General features: G+C 44.6%; 1 protein-coding gene across 1 annotated transcript; it reads right to left on the bottom strand.

Moving 5' to 3' along the window:
• Nucleotides 1-526: 526 nt before the first annotated feature.
• LOC136506432 (beta-galactosidase 15-like) lies at nucleotides 527-27,300 on the bottom strand. Its single transcript, XM_066501366.1, is given in 20 exon segments — nucleotides 527-967; nucleotides 969-983; nucleotides 1,159-1,501; nucleotides 1,924-2,132; nucleotides 2,642-2,752; nucleotides 3,248-3,358; nucleotides 5,582-5,679; nucleotides 6,081-6,196; nucleotides 8,242-8,468; nucleotides 9,661-9,858; nucleotides 10,587-10,711; nucleotides 10,820-10,907; nucleotides 11,470-11,575; nucleotides 23,566-23,654; nucleotides 23,761-23,904; nucleotides 25,324-25,416; nucleotides 25,513-25,579; nucleotides 26,187-26,299; nucleotides 26,390-26,485; nucleotides 26,925-27,300. Coding segments are annotated over 20 exon segments (2,769 nt in total). The 5' UTR covers nucleotides 27,216-27,300; the 3' UTR covers nucleotides 527-838.
• Nucleotides 27,301-27,567: the final 267 nt, after the last annotated feature.

The following is a 27,567-nucleotide window of genomic DNA, read 5'->3' as shown; positions in this document are numbered from 1 at the left end:
AGCCAGCCTTTTTTCAGCCCAACCCAGCCCACAAAATGCTTATGTTTACCAACATGCCACCTTAGACAAAAAAAAAAATCATTGTCGGTGGTTAAAACACAGACGCATACAATCCATGCATTTGTGTAAATCCTTGATTTTATTGGCTTTAATTTGGTTATAGTTAGAGCTATCCTTTCTTTGAAAATTGTTTAAAAACCTTTTGCAAAAAATGGAAAAGCTTTTCCTAATGCCTTTTTTTTAGCATTCCCCCTTTTTATCCTGCCTGGCAAATCCTCACCGCGGCCTCTAAGCATTCCCCCTTTCTATCCTCTTTTGTCGGCCCGGCGCGCCAGGCCCCTTTGTTTTTTCTTCCCTCGCTGAGCCAGCACGCCAGGAGAATGCACATGGGGCTCGGCCCAAAGGGCGTCACCAGCAGCCGCGGTCAGTGGTCCGCCTACAGGTGAAATGTCAACAGGTAAGGGCCTATTTGATTGCAGGAATAAATTTATGTTCCTATTTTTCCTGTAAAATTGAACTGATTCCGGTGAAGGCCTTAAAAGGGGCACAGTCCAAAGGAATGGCCCCTACCGGAGTAAGCCCACAATCCACAGGAATGACCATCTGTAACTGTAAGGAAGCAACTTTTATTTTTTTTCCTTCTTTCTTTTCCATTCCTCTCTCTCTCTTTTACACGTAGGAGGAGGACACTGTCTTTACATATAATATAGGTGCAAAGCCAAAGGTACAGGAGAGAACGATGCAGGGCAACTGTGCATGGCCCAGCTGGCCCTGCAAAGCTGCGGCAACGCCCACCATAGCTCTTCCAGGACCTGAGCACCACATTAGAGTACCATGATCACATATCATCTCGAGGTTCTTCGTTAGCTGAGGGCGGGGAGCACTCGGCCACAACTGCCAAATCCTTGACGACTTTTCGGCATGGATCGCCAAATACATCGTTGGTAACACTGATCGCACATCTGTTCCTTGCCTTCGCAGGCCTGGGAATACAGTAAACTGAGTGTTACAGGTTTGGGGTGTGGTGGATTTTTCAAATGAAATCAATTTGTTTATTTGTGTTTCATGGACGTATATAGGCTTAACATGTGCAAAGATAACAGAGGTCGAGTTGCTGATATATGTCTACAAGATGCATGTTGGTGCTTGCCAACTTACCTCTGCCACCAAGTCTAGTGTAGTCGACGCATGGCAATTCCCTACAGAGAAGTTCTGGCAACTTCCTGTAGGGGTCCCATAACTCGCAAATGTAATCTTCGAGATCACATGCCCCTCATCGCACTGCAAGCGAAGCTCCGGTGCTACCGTATTTACTGAGGGACGACCGTTGGCAGCACGTGACCAGGCAGAAAGGGGAGGATAGTAAGTCTCAGATATTTTTGAGCAGACTGTTTTGGTGTAGTGAACCTCCAGCGATATCTGAGAAGGGTCTCCCCCTGTTTCCTCGAAGAGTACCAATAGATTGCCTGACTCTTGCAACCATTCGCGTGGTATGTGGTACCTGAAAGGAAACAAGGCACTTATGAGGTTAAATTTCCACATGTGCATTGAAATATTATTTAACTTAATGACAAGGTGCGTAACATCTCAGTGATCTACAAACTGGAAGATTGCAACTAACTATTCTGATACAGAATGATCCTCACTCAAATCTCATAAGATCTAGAAGAACACATGCTATAACCAAATTTCCTGACTTGGTCCCTCCAATTTTCTAATTCTGAAGATACCAAGATTGGCTGGCCACTCCAATATTCTCTATGACCACATCATTTGGTGTGGATTCTCATATAAGAACTAAAAAGATTCTAACCTGACTTGTTTACATGTAATATGTTGCCATGCAATTAATACTAAGGACAGCAAAGCATGACATGGAAAAGCCAACTAACGAAACAGCTATAAATTATTTTTTGTTAATACCAGCTTTGTGTAGCAATTCCACAGTTCGATCGGCACTTGCTATCACCGTATGTTCCTGCGTAGTTGCATGAGGCTGGACACCCAGACTCTGGAGCAACTAGTGACCAATAGCGCCCAATGAGATGCCCATTCACCCAAGCCTGGCCCTTTCCCATGCTCCCAAGATCAATGGCAACAGGGCCATTACCTTCTGGAGCATCAAACATAGTCTGCAACACAAAGTAGTTGTGAAGACATGAAAAAAGAAAAGATGTAGATTGAATTTCCTTGGAGTCCAGATGAAACTTCCTCCATCCTGAACCATAAGTTTGTTCTAAGTCAAAACTTAGAAGTTTGACCTTTTTTACCAGAAACTGTGCGGCAAAAAAACCCAGTAAGATCTTTTTTCATTTTATAAGTTTGACCAAATTTATAGAAAAAGAACAATAATAATTACGATATCAAATAAGCATAATTAGATGCATTATGAAATATTATTTTTCATAATTCACCTTTTTGATGTGGTAGATGACAATACTTTTCTATACAAACTTGGTCAAACTTAGGACAGACTCAGAATCACTTATACTTCAAGATGGAGCATGGAGGTAATATAAGTGAAGGCTGATTTTCCTGACTAAGCTAGGAGTAAAATTTGAAGAAAAAAAATATCATACTAGAACATGAAGTATGATATCATCAAAAGTTAGCAATTCATGTGGTGAAAAGATAAAGTTACCTTGAACCATGTGAAGGGTGAAAGTATGTCATCATTCTGCATGCTACTCCACTCAGCAGATTCTTGATTCTCAGGAGAATAGATCCTTGAAAACTCACCTTTCAAACCAATCTGCAATTTGGAAAGATAATATTTAGCATTTTAGCATATTGTCCAGCTAATGCTGCATTAGAATTCTCATTACAAGATTCAACCACATAGCACACTACTCGTGCCTGTGCGCAAGAAGCTAGCAAACACGATATGATGAAGAGATGCTACATAAAACATTTCTTATTGGTGAAGAATAAAGTTCAAGAAGTTAGACAAGACGAGTTTCGAGATAATGCGCAACCAATGTTGTAGCCTTCTTATATTCACATCGTAACCAATAAGTACAATATTCTAGCGATCTTTATCCACATCGTAACTCATAAGTACAATATTTGAGCAATCTTATCCTTCTAATGTAAACCTTTGTAGCTACATAACAGTATGAATATACATGAATAAACAGAACTGAAAACAATAGCATCAAATCACAACAAACAACATAGAAGAGGTTGAAACTCAAAGCTTCAAGTTATCAGAATAAAAGAAAATTTCAATGCTAAAGCTAGTCAATACCTGATATGTCCAAAGAGAATTAGTAAGGTCGATATCCCCATTTGACAAGCCAGTGAGTTTTACTTGACCTCTAAATCCAGCACCATCCTTCTCCAAGAAAGCACCATAGTTCTTGCGAATGTCCAATCATTATGAAACAAGAAACAGCATTTTTCATCTCATGCTTGATGATCATGCATACAAATATAACTAAAAGGAAAAGCGGACAGAAGAAAATGAAAAAGATATATCATATTAAATATGGGTCATATGTCCGTACATTATTCAATGAGATAGTTGAAGTAAGATTGATCAGTGTAGACACCAAACAAGTTGCTAACAACAATTAACTGTGCAGGGTTCACAAAAGAACTACAATATTTTAAGTATAATAAGAGAAGATAAACAGTGTGCAATCAGGGGTGTGATCAAGTTGAAGAAACAATCTATCACATCCATATGACATGCGTTTGCCAAGCAGGCGTGGATTCCGCAGGAGCAAAAGGGCTTGGCAGAGTTGGCGTCATATTGGACTAGGCACTTGGAGCTCTGCTCTCTGCCACCCTTCCTTTTTCTCCTTTTTCTCTTTTTATTTTTCAGTCATTCAATGTTTAAGTTCCTTCTTGTACTTTCCACTGTACCTTGCTCTAGGGGTACCGTTCAGTTGACTTCATTCTTCTATCTCTAAATACAAAGAAACACAGCTCTCCCATATTTTCGAGAAAAAGGAACGTGGTGGAACATGGCCATGGTGAGTAGGTATCCCCATCTCCTGTATTAGATACATATCCAATAAGGATATGTGAGGGATATGGCCCCAATACGTATCCTTGGAGTTTCGAGAGTAAAAATAAATATAGGAATATTGGATACTTGGGATAATACATGTCAGCCCATCTATTTCTGTTAGACACAGCCCAGCCCAGTTAACAGATTGGTACTTGAGGGCATTGCTACTCGCTCAAGTCATTACCTGCCCTAGCCACCACAGCAGCACATAAAGGTGTACAGCCACCTCCAGCAAAGGCGACCCCTGGTGAACCTTTTTTTTTAACGCAGGAGAGCTGTGTTTCATTGTATTAGAGAGAAGAGGTGGTCCTCAGCAGGATCCTCACTCATACGGGGACCAAATATGAGTGATGCAATTACACAGACTCAAAACTCTTGCACATAGCTAACAGTGAATTGTGACAGTCAGGTGAGTTCATTTCCTCCCTATTTCCTCCATGTTCCATTATTTCCCATTCATATTTGTTTCCTCTCAACTGTTCGGCACACAGTTGCAGCTCCACCTCAATGCCCTCAGGAACAGCTGGCAGCAAGCCAGCGACGCACGCCACCCACAAACCTATCCGCGTGCAACCACAGTGTGCGCACCCGTGGCGACACATCTGATCTGCAGCGAGCCAGCAGCGACTAGACAGTCAGTTTCTTCTCTCTCCACCCTTGACCTTCCCTGAATCAAGTAGTTGCTAGCAAGTTAATATAATCAATTAGTGTTACTGATAAGTGATCTTGTGTTCTTATAGCTTGATTTTCCTGGCCGTGACTAGATGGGAGCAACCATTGAGGATAAAGCACTTAAGCACATGAGGGTGAAGAAGAAACCAGAGTTGCAAGGTTGCAGTTCCTAGCCTAGCTGGCTAGGTATCAATTACTCCATCCGTTCCAAATTATAATTCACTTTAGTTTTGTCATAAGTCAAACTTCTCTAACTTCGACCGAGTTTATAGAAAAATGCAGTAACATCTACAATGTCAAATTAGTTTCATTAAATTCTGAATGAAATATGTTTTCATAGTGCATTTATTTGAATTTGTATATGTTAATATATTTTGGACAAAGCCAAAATGAACATAATTTAGAACGGAGGGAGTATCATGTAATGAACTAGATCAATGGATCACATCTGAGCCACAAAGGTGTACTTCCTACCACCAAGTTAAAACAGAAATCACTTGTAACTTTGTATCTTATATAATATATAAGATATATACATTCCTATTTGGCTTTTGTAAGTGATTGGAAAATTAGACAATGGAGTTATTGATATGCTTGGATTTGCTGTTCAATTTTACTGTGTCCCATAATTTATATATTTTTAAAAAAAACTAAATGATATCCACATATTGAGTTTTCTTTTTGGGAAAATGGCATATCCACGTATATGTATGGGTCTGACACCGATAGGCTCATAGGCATATCCGTATGTGTACATAAGGGTCCCTGCATAATTTTTTTCTCGAACACACAATCCACTGCATAATTTATCCCAAGTACTAATTGGAATAATAACTAAAAACCTGTTCATACTAGTGTATATGCATAAACAAGACTGTTTTCATATTGGCATACCTGCAAGCCAACAATCTCTGATAACAGTGTCAACTCATTAAGTCCTTGAACCAATTGAAGTGGTTGATTCAGTGAGACCCAGTGACCAACTTGACTACCTTCACATTGAAAGATAAATTAACGAATAACACTGAATCATTTACAAATGGGACATGACTAAACATAATACAAGAGCACAGAAGACTCTGTTTCAAGAAACTATATAGGTAAGTGATTGCATGCTGATACAAGTTCTCATCTGGTCATTAGCTATAGAGGAAAAAACATATTACTGACATGAAGAGACTGACTCAGGAACTCAAACCATTGAACAATTGGATTAGTGTCAACCTCTACCTATATCATATGAAATCCCCACAATAGTTTACTTACAATAAATGGCCCATAATATCAGAACAGAATTAAGATATGGAGGAATTTACAGCTTGCTGTGCAGGTAGTATGTTTTCTCACGAACATTATTGACATAATTCACAGGACTGTGAATGCAAATAAATACCTGCAAGCTTCCCATTTACAAATATGCGCGCTACATCGCGAATTTGATCTATGGTTAGTGATGGAAGTAAACCTTCTGAATTCCAATATAAAATATCCTCATCAGAAATGTTCACCCTGTTGAATCAATGTGTATAGTAATTACATATCGAAACAAGTGGACTGTCAACACAACAGAAAGTGAAATACACAAACTGCAGAACAGTAAAGCCAACAATGCAAGAGAAAACAAATGAACACTAGTTAGTCACAAACCAATAGCTCGTGAGACAAAAGACTTTGGTCATGTATCAAATCAACATGAATCTTCTTTTCAAAAGAATTTAATGAGTTTTTTTCTCAATTTAGCCTGCTTCTATGAATAATCAATTCAAAAATCCAATCAACCATAGAAGAAACAAAAATAGTAGTAGTAAACCAAAAGTAAAAAGAAAATTGGCAATGATCAAAGTTACTTAGCAAACTTCTCCTAAAATTTTGCGCTTAGTTTGACTTCGAATTTCATAGAGAAGAGAAATACTTCCACAAGCAACAACTAAATAGTCCTGGAATTTTTAAAGATCACTTGGTGTGCACAAAAAATAAATGGTTCTAAATGTTGGATCCAAATATAAGTTTACTGTGATGCCAACAACCCATTAATCTATATATAATCATTGTTTACCCCTAGAAAACAATTGAAGGCAGCATTTAAATATGAAAAAATAAAAATCCTCCAACAAAGATTGTTCAATTGTGTCAACAGCAATCTAGCAACCTAAACACCTACTTTGTACTTTAGAAAGCCAAGCTACAAATCTATGGGGTTTCTCTTTCTTGGATGCAAATTTCATTTCTATTTTAGATGAAGTGATTGGACATGTGCAGTAACACATTTTCACCACATGGTAGAAAATGTGCACATTTTCATTCTTTAAAATTGTAGAAGGGGGCATTATGTGAAGCCTGGTCGTCGTTTTTTCTTCCTCAAACGATGCAGGAGAGGTGCATGTCATTTCATTAGGAGGGAAAAAGGTACAGAGGGCGAAGAAAAAAAGCAGCCCTGTCCAAGCACATACAACACAAACAGCCATGACCAAAAGAAAGACCAGCCAGCCTCCAAACGAATAGAAGTCTGGGGCAGGCAACCTAAGGAAGTGGAGATTAGAAGCCCTCGCCATGCTACACAAACCCCACCCATCCACTAACGTTTGAAGGAGAACTTGAATGTTTGGCAACACTCCCTCTAAAACACAAGCATTCCAATGCTTCCAAACTTCCCAAGCCACAAGGATGATTAGGGAATTGAGCCCTTTCTGTATCTCCTTGGGGACATTCCTGATGGTGCTAACCCACCAGCTAGAGAAATGGGTTGCCTTGATCAAAGGAGCAACAGCAGACAGGTTTAGCTTCTGAAAAATCAGCGTCCATACTTGCCGGGCAAACACACAAGAGATAAGGATGTGCTGAATTGTTTCCACAGCTTGATCACAAAAAGGGCAAGCAGACAGATGATGCGACCCTCGCTTGGCAAGACAGTTGGCTGACTAGCACCAATTGTTGATGGCGGACCAATTGAAAATTTGCAGCACAAGGGAGCCCAGCTCTTCCAAATTCTTTCCCAAGGAGCAAACCTGATGGCCCCCCCAAAAAAAGCAGCATATGCTGACTTACTGCTGTATGAACCAGGCTGTGTAAACTTCCATCTGCACTGATCAGGAACACCCTGAAGCAACACAAGGCTATCCACAAGATCCCAAAGCTGAAGGTACTTAGCTAAGACTTGTACTATTAGAGCTTGGTCACTACTCACTATTACATGGAGGCTTAGTGAAAAAGACCACGAGTGTTTGGGTTCATATAGAATTTAAGTATTATTGTTTTCGACTACAAATTAATGTATCACCATAACATCTTTGACACGTGTACCATTCCCCTGGTATGTTGGTTGGACATGTGGGCATATTATGATACCTCTTGCATGTTCTGTACTCATACAAATAGAATTATTATCGAATTCAAGAAAGCATAAAGTTTAAATGGGTCTATAATGGCAACATGAAGGGAAGTGTGGAATTTCAAATCAACTAAACATCACCTAGTTAATGGAGACATAAAAAGATGGTTCTCAATCAGGTCTGAGGTAACAAATTTTCTTGAACAGCTTGTAGGTTAACATTCACCTGGTAGTATATGAAAGGTAGTCAGAGATGTCTTTTGTCACATTTAAGTGCTCTAATATCCCCTGAGCAGTAAAGATGCCTTCACCCCATATGCCAACAGGTTCTTTAGAAGCCCACCAAGTAGTTGAGAGATAGGGGCCACCAAGGGATAGAATTCTAGGCTTATGTCTACTTGAATAACTGGGGGACCCAGATTCGACATTAAAAAACGACGTTTGTGTACCAACCTGAAAAGATATGAGCTAGCAATTAAAAAATGATCACCTATTACATGTTCAGTTTCTTGTTAAGTGTATACCCATGTTTATCATCTTCAAGTGGAACATTTAGATAAAAATGTCAAACCCAGTCATTTTTTTTCTTTATTAATACAACTCATGATCAACTTGAAAAGGCATGAAAATAAGAAACTGGCAGTTCCAGAGAATGTTCAAGGCTTCAATGTCAGAAACTCATAATAGGTTCCAATCTACTGTAACAATTCCAGCACATAAAATTTGTAAGCTAATGGTTGACACAATAGGGTGCTTATATGGAATCAAGCAAATGAAATATTCCACAATAGAACTACGATATATATTATTAACTGCACACTCTTTTTACAAGTCAAGTCAGACTGACTCAACACAATACTATCAAACACACATTTGACCATTTCATAAATATTGAGTATATTAGTAATGGAAATTCTAAAGTTCAACTGTAAGAACGCTGAAAAGGCATAGACTTTAGAACAGAGGAAATATCAGATTGGCAGAAACAGGAATTAAAAAAAAAAACTCGACCTGCGGGGGGGTAAGACAGCCCCCGGGCATTGCTTTTAGAAGAAGACCTTCTCACACTAGGTCGAGAAAACCCCCCGAACCCTTGCCCCACCCAATCACCCATACACAGTGGCACCGTAGCCAATGTAATAACGACCAGGGCCGGGCCTTAGACCTGTGCTTTGGCGCGAGTTGGTTAGATGGCTTGAGTAGCACAGGTCCTGGTTTCGACTCTCCGTGGGAGCGAATTTCAGGTTGGGGTTAAAAAAACCGCTCGTCAGAAACATGAATTATGCAGCAGTTCCCAAATGTAAACATAACTACTGAGTTATTTTTTTTGCTTTACGATTTGATATTTTCAATTTCAATTCAGAATTGAAGGGTATATTGACCTGAAGGATAAGTGGATTACAGGAGAAACAAACTTCAAAACTTTTCGAGAACAAACTTTATCAACAATTATGAGAAAATATAGAGATAATTTACATGTACACAGAAAGACAATTTATCAATTTCTGTTTCTGAGTTTGGACAAAACTATGGGAATACTTTCCAGTTTCCACTCCTACAATACAGTCATAGTATGCAAAGAAGTTCAGTTGTTCACAGGCTATAGCCTCATAAGATATATTATGTGCAGTTAGAGACCACTCACCCTGGCTGTATTAAAAGCCACAGTTTCACAGTCTGGTAGTATGCTCACAGACCATGGTGGTAGACTATAAGATTTTCCAAAAATCCAAACTGAAGCATATTTATGTTCATCAATGTTGGCAAGAAAAGCTGAGCAAAACTGTGCACTTCCTGAAATGCTTCCATTTGTGTGGACATTTTCACTGGAATATACATGTGCCTGGATCAAACAAGAGTAAGCAATGCATCAGAATTTTCATGGTGCATGTATGAATACATCTGAACGCTGGAAGGTGATCTCGGGTTAATCCCGTGATCTACTTGGGACACAAGTAATGGTCCCCTGTCAGGTCCTAACCCAACAATAAGATTGCCAAGATCAACTGGTTTTTATATGAGCACCATTAGGACCGGTTGAATACTGACCATCCATCCGAGATCAACAGCTGAAAACAGCCAGGCATTTGGGTTGGCAGACTGGGCCGCTAAGTGGCCTGAATTGGGCGTATGATCGGCAGCACTGGGCCTTTAAGCAGGCCAAAAGCACATAGCACAATGGTGGGCTGCTGATGGGCCTCAATAATTACAGGTCGAATTGTTGCAGCATTCCCTTATCTAGGTGTTGTCGGGAATTTTACCAGAAGTTCAATTTTAAGACATTTGCCATGTTGGATACCCCTTATCTCCATCCTCTTTGCCCTATATTATCTGTTGAAATTGTATTCAATGTGATCTCTTTATCAGGTGTTCTGCATTACCATTATTAGTTCAAATTTTATGTGTATATATCAATGAACGGGCCAATACCTAGTTAAAAAATAAATAAATAAACATGAAAAGAAATGAAAACCATTATTTTTTACCGAAATGAAAACCATTATTGTATATGCAAAACTGAAGTAGATGGACAAAAACTGTAGATTGTTTGCATTATAAATCAGTACGAACCTCTTGCATGGACCCTAATTTTACATAACGAGGTGAGCCATCTACTGCAGTAAGAGCTGGTTCACAAAGTTTAATAGCTGCATGTAGGTCTTTCAAATGCCCCCACTTAGGTTGCCTTAAGATACCTGAACATAGCAAGTTATGGATTCTACTCAGGCATCTCTTATATATTTGATGAACAGTGAAGTAACTGATACATCCAAACCACAGAGATTTTCCAGATTTCTACATACCATATTCATCAATTGGTGCATCATAATCATAGCTAGTTATCTGAAGTGGACCACCAGCTGTCCGCTCAAAATTTGTTCCACCAAAATACTGCAAAGAGATGAAGTACACTCAGATCTAAACATTAAAAAAACATCAAAATCAGGCCTCAGAATAAATAACATCAAAATTTTAAATAAAATAATGAGATTAACTTAAATATAGATACTAAAAGCAGGAAGATTACATAGTATGACCATTCTGATCAATGCTAAGTGGCTGGATACATCTGCAAGTAACAGTTAGTTCTGAACTTCAGTTGGTCATCTGTGGCTTTATTGAATCAGCATGGATTTTTTTCCCCTTTTACTGCGATGGTAGTAGCTGAATATAGCTAGCCATTCTATGCAGAAAATAGAGGAACAGTGAGTAACAGTTAGTTTTGATCCTCAGTTTACATATGTCGTCTGTGACTGAATTGGTTCAGCATGTTTTCTTCCCAACCAGTGCATGCTGCATATAAAGTTTTTCTACGAGCCCTAATTGAGTTAATGACTGAATAATCTTTTGTCTCAAGTCTGAATACTGGAAAAAGAATTAAGATATTTGTAATTGGATTGACAAGTTAGGGAGGTCTCTCTAAATTTAAGTCTTGAGATATCTTAGCTCTTACCATGTAATAATTTTGCAAGCTTCCACCACGTTGATAAAAACGAGCAACAGCAAAAGCACTGTCTTGAGCAGGCCTATGTGGCAATGCTTCACCCCAGTCGGCATACCTATACATGTGATATGCTGTAAGGTCATAGTTTACAGGTAATAGCTATACTAAATATGATGGTGAAAGAAGGCATTTGTTCAGATCAGCTTCAGAAAACACAACCCTGTTTTCAAAGAATGATTGTTTGCAACCCAACCACGTCCAGGAGCAAGCCCATTTCACCTAGGTCACTAAATCCATGACTACACTCACTCCTTGGTGCTGCAACTTCACAGTTGTGTTGTGTCCCCCTTTGCCACTCTACTCTCTCATGCGCGGATACTCCAAGGGGGTCTGTCCGTATCGGATACAGATACGCTCTGGATACTCCTGGATGCATATCCAGGCCGTACTCATGATTTTGGATACGTATTTACGCGGACCAGACACGTACAGGCCAAACTGGATACAACCCAAGAAAAATGGCCTTAGAGGCCTAACCGAGGACACACACACCCGCGGAGTATGTCATGACTCATGACCTAACCGCACAGCAGCCAGCACTCCCGCACTCACTTCCCCTGACGCCCGACTTCCGCCTCCTGGGGCGACCAGTGGCCTGCAGCGGGGCAGCAAGCTACAGACCCAGGGAGGATCCGCCGGCGACACAAAATGGCTCACCGGTGAGTGGCGCCACTTCCTGGCTCTGCACCCCTGCTTTGCGCATCCCTCAGCACCGAATCAGCCGGCGGCTCCATCCCTAGGACCCCAACAAGATTCAACCAGAGGATAGTGGCTCCATCACGAAGTAAACTCCTCATCTCCTCCCTGCTAGGCTGCTACCGTGAGCTCTCGGCCTCTCACTTGCACCGTGCGTCCACTACACTAGTACTCCCTTGTGTGCTCTGATTTGATATTTAGTTTTGTTCTTTTTTGTTTTTTGTAGTACAGTAGATGGTCCCAGGTGATGAACATGCTCCAATTAAGCTGCTATGGTTGTGGTTTATTAAGTTGCTGAACATCCTTATTTACCGGTAAGTCTGGTACCTATGCAGCACGGATACAGATACAGTGTATCGGTATCAGGACGGATACGGATACACCATTTTTTGAAAACAAAAACAAAAACGATATGTGGATACGTTTTATTATTTTTTTTACAAAAATAAATAATAAGGTAATTAAAATTAGTGGCAGCCGGTCAGTATGTATGGATGCTCTCTGGAGACTACTCCAATTACTTCACAGCTTCTAGTCGGTACTCGCTAGTAGTATAACAAAAGTTTGTAAGATAATCTGCTGCTCTCCTTGTTGATTTTGCTGCAGCAGGTTGTTGGCATTGGTCAGCACTTGCTGTCCTTCTAGACACTGTAGAAGTATGGCAATGGGCCAATCTATGAAGTGGCCTACCTCTGTTGGCCCCTCACTGCCCTGCACAGGTAAGCAGTAAGCTTACCAGCACACACACTCACTCACTATGGCTAGAGGTAGAAGAAGGGGTGAGCACAGGCGCGCGCACACATAGCACAAGTACCAGCGTTGGCCAAAGCTCTGCTCTTTTGGTTTGTGGCAACTGAACTGCCTGTTTTCATTGCATAGAGGTAGAGTATATACAACTCATGTACCAACTATAAGGTACACATGAGCATGGCTGAGTACAACCCCAACTACTCCTAGTACTAGCAGTACAATTCCTACCTCAGCCCACTACCAAGACATGGCTGATGTATTAGCTACCAACTAATGTACCAGTGGTGGCCTATTACGCTACTGCTACAGCAATTAGGACAACAGAGAATGACCTATTGCCAAATCTGTTGTGCAGCAAACAAAGAGTGAGAGGTCAGCAGCAGATTATGTCTTACAATTCTTCAATTCTTCACATAATCCTGCTGCTAACCCAAAGCCTTGACCTCATCCATGCCAATCATCTTCCTCAACTCCATGAATCGCAGGTGCCCGAGTGGCTTGGTGAGGATGTCAGCGAGCTGCCGGTCTTGAACAAACTCGATGACGACCTACCCTCCATCGACGCAGTCCCGGAGGAAGTGGAACTTGATGTCGTTGTGCTTGCTCCGGTCGTGGAGGACAGGATTCTTGGCGAGGGCGATGACGGGCTGATAGTCCACCATCAGAGCTGGCGGGTGAGCTTCCTCGCCGGTCAGCTCGCCCAGCAGCCAGCGCAACCAGACAACCTGGCACGCCGCCGTGGCCGCTGCAACGTACTCCACCTCACACGTCGACAGCGCCACAATCTTCTGCTTCAGCGATTGCCAGGCGATGGGGGCTGCTCCAAGGAAGATAAGCACACCAAAGGTGCTCCGTCACCCGTCGATGTCGCCCGCCATGTATGCGTCGCTGAAAACAGTGAGCTCCGGCTCACCTTCCTTTGCCTTGGGCTGTGCCTCACTGAAGACCGTGAGCCGCAGCCCACCCTTGCCGACACTCTTGGGGAAGATGATCGCTTGATCGAGCGTCCCCTACCTCACCTCAATGCGGAGGTAGTAGAAGAGCGCGCCGAGATCGCTCATTTTGCAACGAGCAGCCATCTCGCGCTTGAAGCCGTCAATGTCCTCCACCCGTGCTCCAGTGACGATCAAATCGTCCACATACACACCTACGACGAGCTCCTCCTTCCCCCGTCACCGCGTGTACAGCGCGTGCTCTGTGGCGCAGCGAGTGAACCTAAGCTCGCCCAAGGTGGCGTCGAGCTTGGCGTTCCACGCTCGAGGGGCCTGCCGCAGCCCGTAGAGTGCCTTGGCAGCTTGAGCACCTTGTGCTCAGCGCCCTTGACGGCGAAGCCCGGAGCTTGCTTGATGAAGATGGTCTCCGCGAGCTCGCCGTTGAGGAACGCAGACTTGATGTCGAGGTGGTGGACGCGACAATCCTTCGCTGCTGCCATGGCCAACAGCAAGCGAACGGACTTCATTCGCGCCACCGGAGCAAAGACTTCCTCGAAGTCGATGCCCTCACGCTGCACGAAGCCGTGGGCGTACTTGACAATGGCGCCGCACTCATCCCGCTTCACCTTGTAGACCCACTTCAACCCGATCGGTCTGCAGCCCACCGGTGGATCCACCAGTGCTCCTATGTCTGATTGTCCTCGATCGCCCTCATCTCCTCCAACATCGCCCAGCGCCAATTGGCGTCGCGTTCAGCCACCGTGAACGTCGACGCCTCCTCTACGCTGACAAGTAGTAGTTCTGGGTCATCCAGGAGCTCCCCCTTCGCCGACAAGGTTGTCCACCTGCCTGAACCGAACCTCCTCACCGTCAAGCATCCACGAACTCGTCGATGTCGGTGGGTGGTGATGCGAACTCCAGTGGGGGTGTCCCTTGTGCTGTCGTCGCAGGGGACTGTGGTGGAGGTGAATGCGCCGCTGCTGGTGGAGACTGCTCTCCAGCAGCAGCCTGCTCTCCAGCGCCATCATCTCCTCCTCCTTGGATCACCAAGTGCTCGACAGCAAATGTGCTGCTGACACCAACAGCTTCCCCGACGCCTTGATCCTCCCAACCCCAAGCAGCCATCTCGTTGAACACTACATCCCTAGAGACCACCACCCTGCCTCCCTTGGGATCATAGAGCCGATAGGCCTTGTTGCCATCCTCATAGCCCAATAGCAACATGGACGTGCTTCTGTCCACCAGCTTGGCAAGGTGGGGCTTTGCGTTCTTGATATGGCCAACGCAACCAAATGTCCTAAGGAAGGACACATTCGGCTTGCGTCCATGCCAAGTCTCGAACGACGTCTTGCCCTTCAGGGACTTGGTGGACACAAGGTTGAGGATGAACACCGCCGTGATCACCGCCTCTCCCCAGAACTCCGCCGGCATCTTCTTAGCCTTCATCATCAACCTCGCCATGCCGACCACTGTCTGGTTGCGCCTCTCCACCACGTCATTCTGCCGCGGCGTGTACGGTGCGGTGTGGTGGCGCATCACACCTTGATCCGCGCAGTACACTGCAAACTCTACAGAGGTGAATTCGCCGCCGCGATTAGTCCATAGCACGCGCAGCTTCTTGCCGCTCTCCGCCTCCGCGCGCGCCTTGAACTTCTTGACCGCTTCCGCTGCCTCGGTCTTGCTGGTCAGAAGCTACAGCCACATGAACCGGCTGCAGTCATCCACCAGCAAGATGAAGTACTTGCGCCCGCCGTGCGCCGCCGGCGTGATCGGCCCGCAGAGGTCACCATGGACCAGCTCAAGGGCCTCTGTTGTGCGGTACTTTGCCGTCTTCAGGAACGGCAGCCTTCTTTGCTTCCCGGCCAGGCAGCTATCACACAGCTCGCCTGCGTGCTCGATGTGAGGCAGCCCCCAGACCATCTTTTCCAGCTTGCCGAGGGCGTCGAAGCTGAGATGGCCATAGCGGGCATGCCACGGCCACGGCTCCTCCGTGCGCTGCGCAGCCAAGCAGATGGACTTCTCCACCTTCAAGTCGAGCAGGTACAGCCGGTTCCGGGACATCTTCACCTTGGTAAGAAGCCGCTGCTCCCGGTCCCTGATCCTGAGGATGCCGTCCTTGATCTGCACCTCGCTGCCGCGCTCATCCAGCTGGCCAATGCTGATGATGCTTAACGCAGCTGCGGGATGTAATATACATCCGTCAGCACACGGTGCTCGCCGTTCTGGCACCTGAAGATGATGGTGACGCACCCTCGGATCGCCACCCTTGAGCCGTCACCGAACTTCACCGCGCCGGTCACGTTGCCGTCGAGCTCGAAGAAGGCTGCCTTGGAGCCCGTCATGTGGTTGCTGGCGTCGGAGTCTAGGTACCATCGCTGCTCCTGCTCGCCACCCACACGTCTGAGGTGGACTTGGGCGCGCGGTTCGTCCAGGTTGACAGCCTTCAGAGCCTCCCGTACTCCTCCACCGCCATCACCTCTCCCTTCTCCTTAGCCTCAACGTCGTGCAGTGCACAGAACGTCGCCATCAGGAGAGTGGCCTGCGCCAAATGAGCCTCAGCCTTCTTCTCCTGCTTGCAATTTTGGCACTCCTTTGCCCAATGGCCTGTCTTTCCGCAGCGCCGGCAGGCGTTGGGGTCGACCTTCTTCTTCATCTTCGAAGAAGCCTTGCTGCGGCGCTTGCCATCACCACCTCGGCTGGAGGAGGCTTCCTCGGACTTCTTCTCCTTCATCCGGGCAGCCCACTCCTCTGTCAGTAGCAGCTTGCCGCTGTCCGTCGTTGCTGTGGCCTGCTCCATGCGCTCGTGCACCACCCGCAGACGGCCCGTCACATCCTCAATGGTGAGGATGGACAGGCCCAGCATCGTCTCTATGGAGAGAGCGATCTGGATGTACTTCATCGGCACGGAGTGAAGGTACTTGGAGACGGCCTCTTCTTCGTCGATGGTGACACCGTGGCTCCCCAGCTTGCTGACGAATGACTGCAGACGGAGGGAAAAGTCCTCCACCGACTCACCATCCTTGAACTTGAGGTTGGTGTACTCCTGCTTCAGCAGCTAGGCCGTCGCCTTCTTTGCGTGATCAGAGCCGACGCGCATCGCTGCAATGGACTCCCACGCCTCCTTAGCAGACTTCTTCGCCCCCAACGGCTCTCAGTACTCCGTAGGCACAGCAGCAGACTTCTTCGCCCCCAACGGCTCTCAGTACTCCGTAGGCACAGCAGCGAGGATGGCCTCCAGCGCTGACATGTCATCTTCTTCTACGTCGGTGCCCTTGTCGATGGCGTTCCAGAGCCGTCGGGCTCTGAGCTTGACCTTCATGGTCACCACCCACTCGCCATAGTTGGTACGAGTCAGTTGTGGCCAAGTAGTGCCGTTGACCTCCCGCACCGTGCGCACGACGACCTCCTGTAGTGGTTGGGCAGCACCAGCAGCACTGTCGCCTCCCGCAGTTCCGCTGCTATCGCCCGTCTCCGAGCCAAGTGCCATCGCCGGCGATTAGTCTGGCGATGCAGGCGAACCTGTACGGCTCCGATGTCACTTGTTGGTCCCTCACTGCCCTGCACAGGTAAGCAGTAAGCTTACCAGCACACACACTCACTCACTATGGCTAGAAGTAGAAGGGGTGAGCACAGGCATACACACAGCACAAGCACTAGCGTTGGCCAGAGCTCTGCTCTTTTGGTTTGTGGCAACTGAACTGCCTGTTTTCATTGCATAGAGGTAGAGTATATACAACTCATGTACCAACTATAAGGTACACATGAGCACTGAGTACAGCCTGAAAGTGCATCTAGCCCTTTAGTGGGTTTTGGATAATTGAATGACAACGTGATTAAAGGACTAACCCGTTTGCTATGTGTGGACAGGTAATAGGTTATCTCACAGGTACTTAATGAAAGCCAAAATGATGTGTTGTTGTGTAAACAATCTAGTTCAAGCACAAGACAACAATGCAAATGGAATTCATGCAAAGGCTTATTTATTGTAGGATTTTCATGTTCTATGTGAAAGTAAGCTTGTAAAAATTAATTAATGAGATATAAGGGATTGCATATGGATCAGTCTCATATTTGAAGCTTGTTAAATTGAAATGAAAAAGATAACAATACATGAATGGATGATTCAACACAAGATGTGACTTGATGGCTTTGAGATGGTGAAAATAGCAAGGAAAGGCTTCGAGGTACTAAGCAAGGGTGAAGGGCAAGCGACGGCTTGGCAGCCGAAGAACCTAGCTAGGGTGAAGAAGGAAGTACTTGCATTTAGTTGAAATACTAATCAAGCTATGATGGCCACGTTTATGTGGAGGATCAAATCACTATTGGAGTGTTTGATGGAACTGACTTGATACATTTGGGATTATTCAAATTTGATGAATGGAATTAAGTCACATGCTCAAGATGGCTATGCTCAAGTGAAAAACCAACATCAACATGTTAGCACCCTTACTTGATGAAGATTGGAAGGGACGGCATCAATTCAAAAGAGATCAACTCAAGTGGTATAAATTCATTTTTCCTTTGATCTTGAGTTTAATAGGCATGCCGTACTATTAAGAGGGATGCATCATGTTGATAGATAATGTTTCATAAGTGCTCAAGTCAACCCATGTGAGTTTTGAGTATTTAAGCGACAAAGGAGCTAACTTTATATTTACTGGTCTGGCAATATACCGGACGTGTCCGATATTTGCCCAGCAACTGAAAAATTGTTATTCTCGGGTTGGTTCGTCAGGAGTTCCGACGTAAGTCGGGAGTTCCGACGGTCGGGAGTTCCGGCAAGGGTCGGGAGTTCCGACGTCTCGCACTTTAACTGACTTAGAGGGTTCGCTGTCCTGGTCATACCGGACGTGTCCAGTATGCATGACCAGAGGCCAACGGCTAGTTTTCAAAAGCCTTGAGGGTCGGGAGTTCCGACGGTCCGAAGTTCTGGCATGTTTCGGGAGTTCTGACACCTCGCTTACTTTAACTCAGTTACATGGTTTTCAAATAATACTGAGGGTCGGGAGTTCCGACGTGAGTCGGGAGTTCCGACGCCTCACAACTTCACTGTAACTTAGTTACCGTTGGCGTAGTGTAAGTCATACCGGACGTGTCCGGTATTGCAACGGCTATAAAACGGTTAGTTTTTCCAAGGGGGCTATAAATACCCCCAAGCCTCCACCTTTGGAGGCTGCTGATGCACACATATGTTTTTGAGCCTTGCCAACTCTCCCAACCCTCTCTTAGTGAGTGATTGATCAAATTTGCCAAATCAAATTGTGGGTTGAGTGAAATTCAAAAAGAGAGCAATCCAACCACTTGAGCACTTGTGCATATTGTCAATCTCGTGATTCGCATTTGTTACTCTTGTACTCTTCGGTCCTAGACGGTTAGGCGTCGCCGGAGAGCACCCGAGAGATTGTGGTGTGCCTCGGAAAGTTTGTAACGGTCGATTCCGCCGCCTCGGAATCATCTAGTGGAAGGAGGAAATAGAGTTAGAAAAGACTCCGGCTAGAGTGACCTTCGTGGTACCCTCTAGGGCTGACCTTCGCTGGGTCGCCCGCAACCCCCTCAACGGAGAGTAGGACTCGAACGAGTCCGAACTTCGGTAAAACAAATATCGTGTTTCAATTTGCGTTTCATTTGATATTTGTGTTGCTCTAGCTCTTGTGCAGGTTCTCTGTGTATATTGTCATCTCTTGTAGGTACCTGCAGTTTGGCTTGAAGATAGAAATCGAAAGGAGCAAGTTTGGGGCTGCTTTGCAGAAATCGTGTATACCGGACACGTCCGGTATTCTTACAGGACACGTCCGGTATTGATAACTGTGCCAGGCTGTTCTGCAGAACACGTGCATAGTGGACACGTCCGGTATACCTACCGGACACGTCCGGTATTTCCTGCCTGTGCTAAATATATTCATTCTCTGTTCTAACTTTGTGTTGCAGGGTTGTAGCTTCTAGATATATTCTTTATACTTTGTATACTCTGTGGCTAACTTGTGAAGGGTGGTACTACTCTTTATTTGGAGTTTCCATTTTGGAAACTCCCTTTACTAATCATTTCCGCATTTAAAGGCGTTAATTTTCAGGAACGCCTATTCACCCCCCCTCTAGGCGGCATCCTAGGTCCTTTCACAGCCCCAACTACTCCTAGTACTAGCAGTACAATTCCTACCTCAGCCCACTACCAAGACATAGCTGATATATTAGCTACCAACTAATTTACCAGTGGTGGCCTATTGCCCTACTGCTACAGCAACTAGGACAGCAGAGAATGACCTATCGCCAAATCTGTTGTGCAGCAAACAAAGAGTGAGAGGTCAGCAGCAGATTATGTCTTACAACCTTAGCCATGTAGTAGTAGTTGGAGGCTGAAATCAGCCATGTACTAATGTACCATATAGTTACTAGTATTGTGTATATATACTCAATGCAATGCAATGAAGAAAAGCAGTTCAGTTTCCTGCACATGTGCTTGTGCTGTGCTTGTTTAGTACTCTGTTCTCAACTCTTCTTCTACCTCTAGCCACGAGTTGTGTGGGTGGGTGTGATTGAGCTAATTGCTCACCTCTGCAGGGAGCTCGGTTGCCAACAACGTTGGGCATCAAGCTATCCCTGACGCAGCTCTCTGATGTCCACCACTTATCCTACTAACACCCTAAAGTCAGAGTCAGCTCTCCACCGCTCGTTCCCCCAGTTCTCACCCCTTTCCAGTTTCCATATGGGAAGACAAAAGGCAAGAAACAAACTGGAGGTCACCATTGAGGAAGAACTAGTGACTAGATCAGGAGGGGAAGAACGAAATCAAGAAGGGGAAATCACCAAAGGTTGCTGCTGAATCACCACCAGGACTTGCTGGAGGTCGTCGCGGCCTCTGGGGCAGGTGGGCAGCCAGGCGGGAGGCCTCATGTGGGCTGCATCGTTGGTGCTTGCGAGTGCAGGCAGGCACTGGCCCGTCAGGCGGTGGTGCTCATGCTGCCGTGCGTCCGGACAGGATGCGTTGTGCCTCGTGCGGGGATGCAGGAAGCATTGGCGCCTAGGCGACGCTCACGCATACAGGCGTGCAACGGCGCGTCTAGGCCATCAGCAGGCTGTGATGATGTGCATCCAGGTGGGGACCTATCCACCTATGGTAATGGAGGTCACAAGTCACGTGGTGTGTGGGCTAGGCCGTATCGCTAAACAGCTTGGATACATATCAGTCCACATATCGGAATTTTGTTATATTTAATTTTTTGCCAATACTTTGCGGATACATAGCCGATATGGGATACGTGGCCAACCTCACTTATCCATGCAACAGTCTGGTACTATATTATTTCATATTAAATCATGTGTAATTATTATCATTAAAAAAAATCCTAGGCATATCCCCGTGTCACTCTTTTTTGAAAATAGCGCGCCCAATACCCGTATCTGTATCTGGGCAACATAGACTCTACCATGCCCCTTTGCAGCACTTCTGTCCTTAGTTCTGTTTCTAGGATGGCAATGCACCAGCTCTTATTTTATAATTTCTTTGCCCATGGATAAGGATGGGTTTTGCTTTGTGCAGCATAAGTTCTGGATTTCTTGTCATATATATTCATTGATCTCTAAGAGCAGGATCGATTCAAAGCATGTGATCTACGCTTTGATAGAGTACTCTACTCAACCAAAAAAAAGGAAAAAATTGGGTGTGGATGGTCCTCACCTGGTACCGTGCGGACGTCCAACCAAATCACGACGCATGGACTTCTTAATCGACTCTACTACTTATGGGCTAATTGGCTTGGCTGGCTCACGATTGAGGCCATACGCTCCAACCTGGCTAATTGGCTTGGCCGGCTAATCCGCCCCAAGCGCACACAACACATCTGCAACTGGAGCCGCTGCCTGATTCGATCGTCCGCCACCGGCTTCCTCTCTCATGTCCAGTTTTTCCTCTGCCTGTGTCACCACCGCCAGCAATCTCCTTTGCCTCGAATCCAGATGTGCCACCACCGCTGGCGACCTCTGTGCCACCTGGTTACCGCGTGATGGCGGCGGCCGTCTCTCGTCGCTGCAATTGCCGCGTTTTTCCCATCTACAATCAAAGCCGCCGCGAGTTACCGAGCCCGTTCAGTTATTCCGTACGAGCCTGTGAGTGCGAGCCGAGGACTCCTATCGTGAGAGCACTGGGAGGTCGAGCCGGTCAATTAAGAAATCCATGCGTCGTGATTTGGTTGGATGTCCGCATGGGGCTAGGTGTGGACCATCTGCACCCAATTTTTTTTCCAAAAAAAAAGGAGTGAAATCCATTGGTGGTCCCCTAGACTTGTTTCGTATTCTCATCTAGGGTCATGAACTCTCAATTGCAGAATCAGCCCTTAAACTTACCATCATTAGCTCTTAAACATACTATTGAGTTGCATGCAATGACCAGTTCAACCCAAAAGCTTAAGTTGATAGGGAAGGCGGGCCATTCACTTATATTTCTAAACTCCCCCTCACTTAGAGGCTCTTCCAAGCGGTCAGGCCTCAGGCATGGAATAGGAGCAAGTAACAATCATTTTATTTAATTGCGCTAGCAAGGATTCAAATTTGAGACCTCTGGCCCAGATACTATATTGAGTTGCATGCACCGACTAACTCAACCCAAAAAAAAGCTTAAACTGATGGGGAAGGCGAGCAAATTTACTTTATATTTCAACACTACCCCTCACATGGAGGCTCCCTCAGGCCTCGGATGTGTAATAGCCTAATAGGAGTGAGCAACAGTCATTTTATTTTATTTAATTGCACTAGCTAGGATTTGAACTCAAGACCTCTGATCCTAATACCATATTAAATTGCATGCACTAACCAGTTCAACCCAAAAGCTTAATCTGATCAGAAGGTGGACAATTCATTTTAATATTTCAACACATATGTGTGTGCCCCAGGTAGCACACCACATATGCATCCAAGGGTGTTTTGAAGGGTACGGACCAGAAATGGTACATTTAGTAAGTTTAAGGGCCTGAATTTGCAATTCAAGAGTTCATGGACCTAGATAAGAATCTGGGGTATGCTTAGGGGCCGCTAATGGATTTCACTCAACTGCTATAATGATGTACTATGTATGTTCTTGTATTTGTGGTCAGGCTGCAGTATAGTTATATAAAGCTCAACATTCACTGAGTTAAGCAAGCAAGAAATAAGAAGGATCTTAACTCCACTCTTTCATTTGGGCACCATAATCAGCCAGGATGCCATCAAAATGCCTGGCCTTTAGGGTCACTAGCTTTGTGCCCCCTGTTCCTCACAACTATAACCAACACCTTTATAAGGCTTGGACAAATATATTAGAAAAGTTCATTTGCACTCATTCTTTTTGGGGAAATAGCAGTTCATTTTTGCACATAGCATCACAACAGAGAACAAATTTGAATCTATATTAGTTTCCCATACCATTTCTAAAAGTCAAACACATGCATATGATCGTTGGGTATTAAACATCTGGGTGAAATGAGTAACCTTACCCAGTTGTAAGGAAAGACAACTAATTAAAATTATATACATCTAAGGCAAATTAAACTAATTAGGCCCCACATAAGTCAGTACAACAGTAATAAAGAGTAAAATATAAAATGAAGATACTATCCTCGCTTAAAATTTTCCAGATAATTGAATCCATTGCTGCAAAGTCTCTAGCAAGAGCTAAATGAATCAAGGAACCACATACCATCCATCCCAATCCTCAGTCCATATTGTTGGCTTGTTGTAGGCATTTGGTTTGAACCCATCGCAGTAAAAGGCATTGCACGTATCGAGCTGCCAGAAAGGACGAAACAGTAATCTATTACTTCATAATTAGCACATTTAACATAATCTCTAATGTAATGCAAAGTCAATCTCAATAGAGTTTGAGGCAACCTACAATTTGTTCTGGAGCATCTGTTTGCCTACACATTACCCAAGGAACACCAGTATCAAGTGCAAGTGCCATCTGAGCTGCCCATTGCATGTATCTCTTCCCTGCTTGACCATACTTGCCTTGAATGTTACCGTATTCATTTTCAATCTGTCAAACATTTTCCAGATAAAAAGATTATACACATTTTTAGTGTATATATAATTCAACTGACACATTAAGCATGAATATAGGCCTCTTAGGAAACTGAGCCCTGCTCATTTGGTTGATCACTCATGTCCAAGTCCTTTCCAACTCAAATTTTGGTGCCTATTTCTTCTTACTAAAAGATGCCTAGTTCCTCCCAGATTTTCTCGAACTAAGTTCATCCTAGTTTTGGTCGAGTTTTTATTAATATGAGCCTCTTACATCCACCAACCTTCAGGTGTTTGTGCTGCATTAACTAGAGCACAGAGGAAACACCATAAGTCCTGCCACTTCAGCAGGTAAAACAGCCGACATCTAGCTCTTGGCTACATAACATACTTAAGCATTGTATCCTTTACCACATTATGGTTCAACATTTAACTCTATCATGAGCACCATCCATATATAGAACGTCATCTAACTTTTTTTATTAAATAAGGAATAACCGTTGCTGGGTTTAACAATATCAATGTATTAAATGAGACATCAAAGATACTAGCAGTGTTGCCACCGAACGGCACCAACTAAAAAATATTTAAGCCACAAATAACATAATATCCACCTGCCATCGATATTTTTCAAATATCTCTGTGTACTGACTAATGGATGATAGCTTAAGCTATCATTTCTTTTTGAATGAGACTAATATTCAAAATGCAGTAACGAGCCAGGTCTGCAGCATCTTGGTGAACTCGAGGGCCAGTTCCAATTCTGAGAGGTAAAGCGGCTTTCCAAACAAACCATTACAATCGTTTTCTAAATATCATCATCGTCATTAATAATATTATCAGATAATTATTTTTTCTTAGAAAGTCAAGACACAAGGAAGAATGAACTGCCATAGTTATAAGGCAAATACTCACAAGATGCCATTTCATGGAGAAGATGTTAGCTCCTCTTGCACATTTTAAGTAACTGGTAATACTTTGTAAGAGTTATTATAAAAATGAAAAGAATGTAATGTAACATTGTGTAGATTACATAAGCTTCAACAACTTGGGCTAGGTCTTGTTGAGGGGTTAGTTTAACCAGCCTTGGTTGGGTCGGGATTTTTCCCCCTCTTTTCAGGTGGTTTCTGTATTTCTCAAAACCTGAACCTATCTGGTCTCCCTGACAAGATAGAGTGTTTTATTTAAGGGGCCGTCTATTCTTCTCTCTTTAATACAAAGGTAACCCACTCTCCTATGTAAAAAAAAGGGCATACCCAGTGCAGACAGCTCCCGCTCTGTGCGGGGTCTGGGGAAGGGTGTCAGTGGCAAGCCTTACCCTCGCCTGTGCAATGCGAGGAGACTGCGACTCGAACCCGGGACCTTCCGGTCACTCTCCTATGTGTTCAAGAAAAAAAAAGCACCAATAAGTGAATTTTGAGAATAGTTTTCAGACCTGCTGTAGTATAATGGGACCACCTTGCCAAGAATAAAGTTTCTCCTCTTTCATGATATCTACGATTTTTGTCACAAAATTCTGCATTTCAGCCTGCAAGAACATTCTAAGGATTAGTAGACCAAAATAAAGGAATGAAGAATGCTCATCATACTCACAGACGAAACTTATGCTTAGTGGTTCCTCTACCTTGTAGGGTTCATTGTCAGTGCGGAATTCTATCCCAGGGATGTCACGCAGCCAAACTGGGAAACCACTGCAGAAATGTATGACAAAAACAACATAAATAAATAAACAAAGAAAACAATTCTACTCACGTCTTTCAAAATTGAAGGCATGGATAAAACCATGTAGGCTTAAAGGGAGACATAAATGTTCAGTTTGGTGGGGTTAGATACAGTGAACATGAAAAGAGAATATAAGGGGTTATTTTCTTAATACACGCAGGAGAGCTCGTAACATTGCATCTGGAGAAAAGTATAAGAATACAGAATTGCGTGACAAAACAAAATTGAAATAAACAGGATGAACAATTGTAATCGAATGTTTCCTAATAGGATTGAAATTTTATCTTACAATAAAAGCTTGTAAGCGTATAAGAAACTGTTACATTTGTAGGGAAGAACATGAACATCTGAGAAAAAGATGTAAGAAAAATGCCACCTCAGATAAAAAGCGTTAGTGTACATGTTTCAAATGGTGTGGCAAGGCACCCGAAGGGCGCCTAATGTTCTAGTGTGTGTACATGCACACCCACTATTGAGTCAAAACAGGCCAATTTTCACACAGAAATAAATACTAGTGTCGTTAGATGCGAAATGGTGAGTATATTCAAGTAGTTGGATGCCAGGATATAGACAGACCCGAAATTCCATTCAGCGCAAGCGTATGGGCCGATACGCAGAAAAAGAAATAGACCTTCAGCAGCAACCAGCTTAGCAAACCTGACAATATCAAATCTTCCTTCAAAGTAATACTGGGGCAAAGCACATTAGAAGAAGCATCAGTTAACACTGGAGGACATTATATCTATCATTTGAAGTGAACAGATGAGTCAATGAGGTACCTGGCCTTTGGCCGGCTCGTGCCCATTCCAAAAGATATATGTCTCAATTACATCCACGCCGCCCTCCTTGGCCTTTGCAATCAAACTCGGCCACATCTGGAGCCCAAATTGTGTCAATTCATCGGAAGCTACAAATAACGTGAATGTAGATGCCACAAACTTGCCAACGAACTCCATGGAGAACAAACAGTCTTATTATGAGAAGCCTGAAAATTCTGTAGTTAGGAACTACTCCTAATTACAGAATTTTTAGGTCCCTCATCTAATTACAGAATTTTAAAATTTGTAGGCTCCTCATAATTGGAAACGCCCAGCCAACCGCAGCAACATTGTGAGTAACAGTACATATTCGCTAATTGGAAACGCCCGACCAACCGCAGCAACAGCTGAACCCAACCGGCCCGCGCGAACCAAAAACTGAAGACCAAAGAACCCCAGCTATTAAAGCGGCGGCCACAACAAGAGTCAACTCCCCCCTCGGAGCTCCCGAACCCCGTCCCACCGAAGCGAAGCACCACAGAACCTCACTGCTCACCTCGGGCGTGGCGCGCGGGTAGTGCAGCCCCGCAGAGACGAGCATCCTGCGCTTCCCGCCAAGGATGAGCGCGCGGTGATCGTAGGTCACGTTGAACGGCTCGAAGAAGGTCCCGCCGTCGTCGTCCCCACCAACCACTTGCCTCAGAACCCCCGCCGCCTCCGCGCCCGCGCCTGCTAGTGCAATCGACGGGGAGAGGGAGACGAGGAGGAGGAGGAGGAGACCCAGGAGTCCCGTGAGAGGCAGTGGCCGCAGCCACGGCGTCGTCGGGTAGGGCGAGGCGGCCGCCATGTCGGAGTCGGAGAGAACAGAGAAGGGGCACGCACGGGGAAACTGGGAAGCGCACGCACGGGGAAGAGAAATATCAGGAGCGGTGGAGTTTGCGAGATGGGACCGCCGACCGGCCTCTTTTTCTTTTTCTTTTTTTTTTTTCTCTGTCTTTCACGCAACGCACAATCATTACGGATTATCCACAGAGAGCAGCAAAAGTCCACGTCATGGATAGAGACAAGGGGCTTGATCTGTCAGTTTGCCATCGGCGTGATGCACAAGATAGAGGAGCTGCTGACAGGTATGTAACTATGTATTGGTGGTAGCCGGAGGTTAGAGGATCTCCACCCGATTGAAAAACAACAATCCTCTT

Source organism: Miscanthus floridulus, chromosome 15 (genome assembly GCF_019320115.1).
Source record: "Miscanthus floridulus cultivar M001 chromosome 15, ASM1932011v1, whole genome shotgun sequence".
Lineage (NCBI taxonomy): Eukaryota > Viridiplantae > Streptophyta > Magnoliopsida > Poales > Poaceae > Miscanthus > Miscanthus floridulus.
Note: the sequence above shows the minus strand (reverse complement) of the source record. Positions and strands in the feature narration are given on the sequence as shown.